General features: G+C 32.5%; 2 protein-coding genes across 3 annotated transcripts in view; one reads left to right on the top strand and one right to left on the bottom strand.

Annotated features, from left to right (window-relative positions):
• Positions 1-7120, bottom strand: part of miga2 (mitoguardin 2) — a 30802-nt gene extending 23682 nt beyond the window's left edge. Inside the window, 2 exon segments of the mRNA NM_001013557.2 lie at positions 2802-3013; positions 7068-7120. Coding sequence (NP_001013575.1) covers positions 2802-2897 — 96 coding nt within the window. The 5' untranslated portion in view covers positions 2898-3013; positions 7068-7120.
• A 1404-nt stretch (positions 7121-8524) lies between these two features.
• Positions 8525-10000, top strand: part of st6galnac4 (ST6 (alpha-N-acetyl-neuraminyl-2,3-beta-galactosyl-1,3)-N-acetylgalactosaminide alpha-2,6-sialyltransferase 4) — a 9490-nt gene continuing 8014 nt past the window's right edge. Inside the window, exons 1-3 of one of the 2 annotated variants that reach the window (XR_012396592.1) lie at positions 8525-8551; positions 8799-8870; positions 9115-9255. Coding sequence is in view for 1 of the 2 variants with exons in the window: in NM_001045370.1 (NP_001038835.1) it covers positions 8859-8870; positions 9115-9255 (153 nt within the window). In the remaining variant the exon portion in view is untranslated. The remainder of the gene's footprint in view (positions 8552-8798; positions 8871-9114; positions 9256-10000) is intronic. The other variant, NM_001045370.1, reaches the window with a different exon arrangement.

Raw genomic sequence — 10000 nt, 5'->3', positions numbered from 1 at the left:
GAATGTGGAAAAGCAGATCCTAAATAAATAATAATAAATGTTAACAAGATAAAAAGTATTTCCCAGTGATGGTAGCTGGAAGGGCATTCGCTGCGTAAAACGTGCTGGATAAGTTGGTGGTTCATTCCGCTGTGGTGACCCCTGATTAATAAAGGGACTAAGCTGAAAAGAAAATGAATGAATGAATGAAGATAAAAAGTAACAGAGGCTTTACACTAACACTATAGTGCTTTTTAACCATACTGATACTGACACCTCTTGTAGAGAGAGATGTTGCAAAATCAGCAAAAAAATTAGCTTTTATGTATGGGTGATATATATTGCATCACTTTAAATGATTAAAGGTCAAGTCCATGTGTTGTACGATTAGTCCATATACTGATTATCGTGACCTAAAAATTGACCCAAAGTACAACAACAGAACAACAATGGAAATCATTATACCTCGCTAAAAATAACGAAAATCTGAACTTTAATCCATGGGATTTTGGCAGTGAATGATTCTGCAATCAGGTCCCCAATTGTAAATTTTATACAAGTTTCTTTTACCAACATTAGGATTTCATGAAGTTTATTTATTTATTTATTTATTTTTTGTATCTAGATTCCTTCTCTTTGCCATTTGTTTTTAATGTATGAACAAGTTGCAGACTTTTAATCCAAAGGACAATCTGGGTGAAACACAGATATAAAAGCTAAAATAGCCATCATTTTTGTGCAGTTTTACTTTGCATTTTTTATCAAAAGCTTCATAAACCAGCTTTAATTGCATTCTTACGCCGATTAATCTAAAATCTGTTTAATCCCTAAGTTTCCAAGCAATCTAAGTTAGTTGTGTCACAATTATAGCAATTCATTCATTCATTTACTTTACGGCTTTAAGTCCCTTTATTCATCAGGGGTCGCCACGGCAGAATGAACCGGCAACTATTCCAGCATATGTTTTACACAGCGGATGCTCTTCCAACCGCATCTCAGTACTGGGAAACACACTCAGTCACTCACACACTCACACTCACACACACACACATTGTATGTATGTATGTATGTATGTATGTATGTATGTATGTATGTATGTATGTATGTATGTATGTGTATATATATACATACATACATACATACATACATACATACATACACACACACAGATTTATATATATATATATATATATATATATATATATATATATATATATATATATATATATATATATATATAGAGAGAGAGAGAGAGAGAGAGAGAGAGAGAGAGAAGAGAGAGAGAGAGAGAGAGAGAGAGAGAGAGAGAGAGAGAGAGAGAGAGAGAGAGAGAGAGAGAGAGAGAGAGAGAGAGAGAGAGAGAGAGAGAGAGAGAGAGGGAGGGAGGGAGGGAGAGAGAGAGAGAGAGGGAGGGAGGGAGGGAGAGAGAGAGAGAGGAGAGAGAGAGAGAGAGAGAGAGAGAGAGAGAGAGAGAGAGAGAGAGATTTACCTCTAAAGGGAAAAAAAATTATTATGATTATTATTAAACTATAACAATTGTTTTTCAAAACCCTGAAAATATTAAAAGCAATCTAAAATATTACCAAAAACAGTGCAACAGTACAGGGAAAAATGCTAAAATAGTAAGAACAATTATAAAACTGTGTAAGGTGAATCATTTTCCCATTTTGATAACAAACATGACAGTTGCAGTAGCATCACTGTTTTTTGCTTAATTTAATGGAGTTTTGCCAATCACCTCAAAATGTCTTTCTGGTCAAACAGGTAGTCAGATAATGCGTTTAAAAAAAGTAGAAGTAAAATATTTGTTGATGGTGATGTTTACTTAGCAAACAGCATAATGAATGATAAACAGAGAAGCTTTCACTTTAATGACAGCTGACAGTTTAAAGTCCAAGAACAATATTACAGCGGCTACTTTAAGTCAGATTTATTAGCCCCCGCAGAATATTTCTTTCGCCAATTTGAGTTTTACTAAAAGAAGATATTTTTCTTCATGCTAGTATTTAGCTTAAAGTGACATTTAAAGGCTTAACTAGGTTAATTAGGCTAAAGTTAGGGTAATTAGTGGTATCGGCCATAGTATGTGTGTGTGAATGTGAGAGTGTATGAGTGTTTCCCAGTACTGGGTTGCAGCTGGAAGGGCATCCGCAGTGTGAACCATATGCTGGATAATTTGGCGATTCATTCCGCTGATGAATAAAGGGACTAAGCTGAAGGAAAATAAACAAATGAATGATTACTTCTATTTTAATTTGGCTTAATTTCAATTTATTCTCATTTTATTTTCATAGTTTCATTTTATTTCAGCTGCAAAAAATATGATATAATTGCTTATGATACAAATTATGGACTTTAAAAAGATTAAAATAATGGAAATAAATTTCCTAGAGATGGGTTGCGGCTGGAAGGGCATCTGCTGCGTAAAAACTTGCTGGATAAGTTGGCGGTTCATTCCGCTGTGGCGACGCCGGATTAATAAAGGGACTAAGACGACAAGAAAATGAATGAATGAATGAATGAATGAACAATGGAAATAAAATAAAGACAAAAACTAAATAAACTAAAAAAGGAATTGAAATTTTGAAATCTGCTGTGCCAAATATATATTGCTTAAGGGGGCTAATAATTTTGACCTTAAAATAGTTTTTAAAAAAAATTAAAAACTGCTTTTATTCTAGCCAAAATAAAACAAATAAGACTTTCTCCGGAGGAAAAATATTATAGGAAATACTGTGAAAAATGTCTTGCTCTATTAAACATCATTTAGGAAATATTTGAAAAAGAAAAAAAACTTTGCTTATGTGTGTGTGCGTATTTACCTGCCCAAAGGTGGAATAGAGAAACACAGGTATCTCAGCCACAGTCATGGCCAAGGCCTGCATGATGGACACGCCCTCTGCACTTCTGAATGACATGTCAGCTCCGCCCCTCCGTCACATCCGAGACGCTGCAGACAGCTCTGAGCAGCAGAATCAGGATCTCAGCAGACAAACGTTCATCCAGAAACTCCAGCAGAGCTCATCTTCATCGCCTTGGAGAGCAGAACACATTTCACACTGTTTTAATGGTTTGGGTTACATGCTTTTCCTAAATAAACACACACCGAGACACACTGTTTATACAAAACATGGCGCAATGATGATGACAAAAATTTCAGACGGTATTTACATAAAACAATACAATTTTATTTGATGTATGATTAGGTGTCTCTGTGTAAGTTCTGTTAAATGAAGCATGAGTGATAACACTGAAAGACTTCTATAAAAAAGAAAGTATATTTAGCACATTTAAAATCTTATTTTTCATATTTATTATATGAAACATTAATACCTATACGTTTTATTATTAATTGTATGTGTACTATTAAATATATATATATATATATATATATATATATGTCGCCTCACAGCAAGAAGGTCGCTGGTTCGAACCTCGGCTCAGTCAGTGTTTCTGTGTGGAGTTTGTATGTTCTCCCTGCCTTCGCGTGGGTTTCCTCCGGGTACTCCGGTTTCCCCCACAGTTCAAAGACATGCGTTACCGGTGAATTGGGTAGGCTAAATTGTCCGTAGTGTATGAGTGTGTGTGAATGTCTGTGTGGATGTTTCCCAGAGAACTTGCTGAATAAGTTGGTGGTTCATTCCGCTGTGGCGACCCCGGATTAATAAAGGGACTATATATATATATATATATATATATATATATATATATATATATATATATATATATATATATATATATGAGCAATTCCGTGCAAATGTCAACCTTGCCATGAAAATTTTTTTCGCTTTTACCAAAATACGGAAACCATTTCTGGTTTTTTGTGTAAGCAAGTATTTTACAGTACTTTAAAAATACTCAAAAATGCATCTGTCAATGTTTTCAAACTATTCTATTTGATTTACCAAAGTCACACAAATGGTAATTTCACATGCGTCACATCCATAACAGAGAGATGTCACATCCATAATGACACTTTTTCCTCAGAAATGTGAAAATATTAAATAAAATAAAACCAAGCAATTTTGTTTTATAGAGAGCCGACTCTAATCCTTTTGATTAGCATTATTTCTTTTGGGTTGTGCAGTTTAATTCACAGTATTTCTACAAAGTGTGTTGTATACTGTAAACTCGCAGACTTTTTTTGTCACATCCATAACGCATGCTTATTTTCCTCATTTAAAGTACAAAACACGTTTACAGATTGATATTTTTCTGCTCCCATAACTCTGTGGCTAGTTGCTTTAGAAAATATAATTAAATTTTTCAATATAATGTTAACATATACTTTCTCTGTATGTGTTGAGTTTTTACTGCAAATGTCACATCCATAACGCTGGAATTGCTCATATATATATATATATTAGGGGTGTCACGATTTTGATTTTTAATCGAAATCGATTGAAATTTATGCTCAATTTCGATTATCGAATCAAAAAATAGATTCGTCGATGCTGCCACGCCCCCATGTCACGTCAGCTTGGCCTACCAAGCGGGAAAAAAACAGGCTTGTTGAAGTGCTTGTTAAACTGCAGAAGCAGGAGACCCGTCGACAGAGCTTAAACCCTCTCCTCTTTCAATGAAGTCGCTGGTGTTTAAGCATTTTGGATTTCCAGTGAGTTATGTTGACAACGTTCGTGTTGTCGACAAAAAAACACAGTTTTGCAAGCTCTGCTATGTACGTATTACGTACGGTTCGTCCGATAGACAACACCGGCATCGCGATTCTCCGCCCGCCCCCGTTGCAAATCCGCTCGCGAAAAGTACACACTCAGGCCCTGTTTACACTGTCTTTGTTTTTAAATGGCATTTTAGAACGACAACGATTTGACATCCACAGTGGCGTGTAGCATTTCTGAGCAGCCCTCCTTCCTCTCTACCTCTGAAAATGCACATCACGTGACCACACAGACACAGACGCACACACAGACACAGACGCACACACAGCCATGCGCTCGAGACAGCAGGTCCAGGCAGTCAGAGGACTGCTTCAATCTTTCACTCACTTGTACTTAGTCATTTTAGCGAACACCTCAGATTCTGTTGGCTGGTTCCTGTTGGTTGTGCATCTTTTTTTTACCGACGCCATTATAACGACACAGATCACTGCCTATTCACGAGTCCCGCAGAAAAAGTGATTGACAGGTGGTAATTATGTGTGTATCTTGCCTTTATTCATTTACTGTATGATTTGTTTATGGGTAAAACAAAGACCATGCAGGTCAGGTAGTTTAAACGGTAGGCTACAAATAATTAATTGGTCATTAATTAATTAATTATTCATAATCGAAAATCGAATCGAATTGTGACTTTAGAATCGAAAATGTAATCGAATCGTGGATTTGGAGGATCGTGACACCCTTACTATCTATCTATCTATCTATCTATCTATCTATCTATCTATCTATCTATATATATATATATATATATGAATTTCGGTTTCGATTTCCACATTAAAATGACTTAAAGCATGTACTGTCATGTAACTTTTACAGCACAGGATGTGCTTGATTCATTGATGTACATTTAAATCATTCATGTGTTTAAAAGTGCGAAAGAGCACATGCTGTTGTGTGTGTGCACGCTCAGCGTCAGAGATGAGCAGAGCACATCTAAAGTCATCTTAATGTTAGAGCTTTAATGGTCAAATACATGCAAATTTGTCAAAACGCAGTGTTTAATGATTATTCATATCAACCCCCATTTGTGTAATAAACAAACGAGTTTAAAGAATAAAAAAACATGTGAAGGTGAAACCATTAATCAGAGCGGCACTGCTCTTAAAGTGACAGCGCACAATACTCCTGCAGCCGACTGTTTATCATTAATCAAACAACAAAAGATGAAAATCCCTCACTGCTCTTGACTGAAGGACTTTTAAGGTTCTTACAGTGAAGATGCTTAAATCACAGTTTGTTTCATATTTTTATTCAATTGTATTTATTTCCAATTCCTTTTTTACAAGGAGGAAAATAACCGTATATAAACAGTTGAAGTCAGAATTATTAGCCCTCCTGAATTATTAGTGACCCTTTTCCTTAATTTCTGTTTAATGGAAAGAGATTTTTTCAACACATTTCTAAACATGATAGATTTAATAACTCATCTTCAATAACTGATTTATTTTATCTTTGCTATGATGACAGCACATAATATTTGACTAGATATTTTTCAAGACACTAGTATTCAGAATAAAGTCTGATTCAAATGCTTAATTAGGGTAATTAGGCAAGTCATTGTATGACAGTAGTTTCTTCTGCAGACAATCTAAATATTGCTTAAGGGAGCTAATAATATTGACCTTAAAAATGTTTTTAAATATTTAAAACTGCTTTTATTCTAGCAAAAATAAAACAAACCAGACTTTTTCTAGAAGAAAAAACATTAGAGGAAATACTGTGAAAAATTCCTTGCTCTGTTAAACATCATTTGGGAAATATTTATAAAAAATTCACAGGAGGTCGAAAAATTTTGACTTCAACTGATATTCGTTTTAAATAATCATAATACAATTATGACCAAAATAAATAATCGTGATTATGATTTTTCCCATAGTCTAGCAACCCTTTGTATATATATATATATATATATATATATATATATATATATATATATATATATATATATATATATATATATACACACACACACATATAAACCTTATGCAAGTTTTTTTTTTCCTTTTGAAATATTAATAACGGAGATATTATCATAATTTCGGGAAATATAGTTTATGATAAGAACTGAACATAAGCCACTCCATCATACATGTACATGAGAAGTCACTAGCAATACAGTAACTGCTTAATTCACTACGCTAATTCATTGTTATTTGTAGATTTTACTATTATGCTAACATAATAAACTTTCACTCATGAATAAACAGTCTCTGTATGAGAGCTTGTCCTTAAACAGCAGCAACACATTAGCTTAGCTCAACACACATACACACACACCAGCCCATGTAAGACACTTTCCAGTCATATAAACATCCACATGGTCTTAAAATGAAGAGAAGTTTAAACACACACATGCTGCTTTACATGCGGTATTAAATGTTAAACATATAAAAAGCAGCGCACACTCACTTTCTCCTGGTTTGGAAGGACATCTTCATTCCGCATTGCACACACTAACCTGTGATTTCCTGGTAGGCGGGGCAGAATTTTGAGTGACAGCGGAATTAACGTATTAGGCTTTAAGGTGTTCAGTGGTAACCAATCGGGTAAAAGGAGGGAGAGACGTAACGTATAGATTATCCAATGGCATCAGCAGTCACGGCGCGACACTTGCCTCTTCATAAAATTATGTCTGACTGATTTTTAATAATAATAATAATAATAATAATAATAATAATAATAATAATAATAATAATAATAATAATAATAATAATAATAATAATATGACAAACACGACTTGGATTAAAGGTATCCAGATAAATTTATTGATTAAAGGTGTTTGGGTGATTTGAGTTTTTTAACAACTATTTAATTTTATTATAACTAATAATTATTTTTTATATTGTATATTGATTTACTTTCAACTTCGGAAGAGTAAAGAAGGCATTATTTGGTGGATAACCGGTCTAAACCCTGACTTTTAATCCCAACAAATGAAAACATTTGTACACAAATGAAAGGCAATAGTTTAATTCTAAATTGGTAAGAAATTAAACTTTTATAGAAAACATTTTTTACGCATATTAAACCCCAAAATACGGTATAATAATCTATAATATTTTTAAATATATAAACATATATATAGTATCGTAAAATATATAAGTATAATAATTATTGACATAATGATTATTATTGCTTTATTTTAGCCGGTTTCAAATTGGCGACAAAATAAGGTATTAGTTTATCTGTATAATTCTAAAATGTGTGATATTTAATTTAGTACACCTTTATATAATAATAATAATAATAATAATAATAATAATAATAATAATAATAATCGTAATAATAATAATAATAATAATAATAATAATAATAATATACTTTTATTACAGTATGAATAATTTCCTTTCCATGTTAATATAATAATAATAATAATAACAACAACAACAACAATAATAATAACACTTTTAGTACAGTGTAAATTTCCTTTCCATGTTAATATAATAATAATAATAATAATAATAATAATAATAATAATAATACTTTTTTACAGTATAAATAATTTCCTTACCATATCAATATAATAATAATAATAATAATAATAATAATACTTTTATTAAAGTATAAATAATTTCTTTCCATGTTAATATAATAATAATAATAATAATAATAATAATAATAATAATAACAATAATACTTTTATTACAGTATAAATAATTTCCTATTAAATATATAAATAATATTATTTTATAATAATAATAATAATAATAATAATAATAATAATAATAATAATAATTATTATTATTATTATTATTATTATTATTATTATTATTATTAATATTATTATTATTATTATTATTATTATTTCCATTCAGAATTACACTCAGAAGCGGAACGAAAGTACTTCCGCGTTTCCTTGTCGGAACGTAAATATCATCGTGCCAATGAAAAATGTGAGAAGGCTAATCTTATAGCTAATTATGTGTTTATCTGCAGTCTTTACGACATTTCCTACATTAACGTGCAATTACATGTCAAATAATTATATAAAGCGCTGTATTGATGTCATGTTGTGTTTACTGTTGTTCCGTCGCGATATGTTTATGCTGTCAGCAGGTTTCTTCTGCAGTTCAGTCACAGAATTGTACAGAATATTTGACGTTATGTCTTTGTAACTCTGTGTTTATCATTTATTTGAAGGAAAATGTGGCGTTCCTCCCCAGTTGAGCACCTGGGTGGGAGTTTCAACCTCAATACGACATGAAATCCCAGGTATTGCCTTCTTAATCTCTCTCTATTCTGGACATTTGTCTCATAACTGCAATATATCACAATGATAAACAATATATCACAATGCTTGATTTTTCTAATATCATGCAGCCCTAGTCTATGTGTATAATACATTTTCATTTATGTTATTTGAACATAATTATAATAATTAAGTACAGTTTGTGTATTGCGAATTGTCTTGTCCTGTCCTTAAAGTCTCTTGTTTCTGATCCTCTTTGGTCCTCAGAGGTTTTACTGGCTCTGCCTTGTCCTGCTCTCGGTGTGTTTGTTGTTGTGGTACCGTTATATGATGAGATCTGGCTTTGCCATGAAAACTGGTCTCCAGGGATATGTGAGGATTCATCCGAAAACTCGCTTAAAATCTAATGTAAGTTGAATTGCACCAAAAGTTCTGTTTTAAAGGGGAGCTATTATGCAAAAATCACTTTTATAAGGGGTTTAAACAGTTGTCCTGGATAACAGTCTGTAACTATAACCAGCTTCTAATGGTAAAATTGTATTTATTTTATTTTTACAATCACACTTGATAAATACAGCCTGCTGACACACTTTGATTGACATTCTCCCTTTATACGTGTCATCAGAGGGGGGGAAGTCCCGCCCATTAATGATCCTTCATTAGCATAGAACATTAGTGTTGTTTTTGAATCTGTCACGATGCTGACACACAGGCGTTTTTAGCCCCACCCGCTTTTGAAAAGGGCACAATCTCATTTGAATTTAAAGAAACAGTCACCAAAAATGGCACAATTAGGATAAAAGCATAAAAGGGTCAGATTCAAAGAGAGTTATAAACATTTGTGTGATATTTTGAGCTGAAACTTCACATACACACTCTATAAACTTCAGAGACTTATTTTACATGTTGTAAAGAGGGGCATAATAGGCCTACTTTAAAATGTTATACAGGGGGTCAACATTAATCTAAAGTTAAAAAATTATCTCTTAATATTCATTGCATTATCGTTTATTTTCTCACCGTGTCTAAAAAGCTTAGTGTAAGGATCTGGACACAAGTCTCTCTAAACTTCAGACCCTTTGCTTATCTAATCTGATTAAAAAAAGATTGCAAATAAAATGAAATCGCTTCTTTATGTTTGAAGACAATATTT

Source organism: Danio rerio, chromosome 21 (genome assembly GCF_049306965.1).
Source record: "Danio rerio strain Tuebingen ecotype United States chromosome 21, GRCz12tu, whole genome shotgun sequence".
NCBI classification, from domain to species: Eukaryota; Metazoa; Chordata; class Actinopteri; order Cypriniformes; family Danionidae; genus Danio; species Danio rerio.
This window is presented reverse-complemented; position numbering and strand designations above follow the sequence as displayed.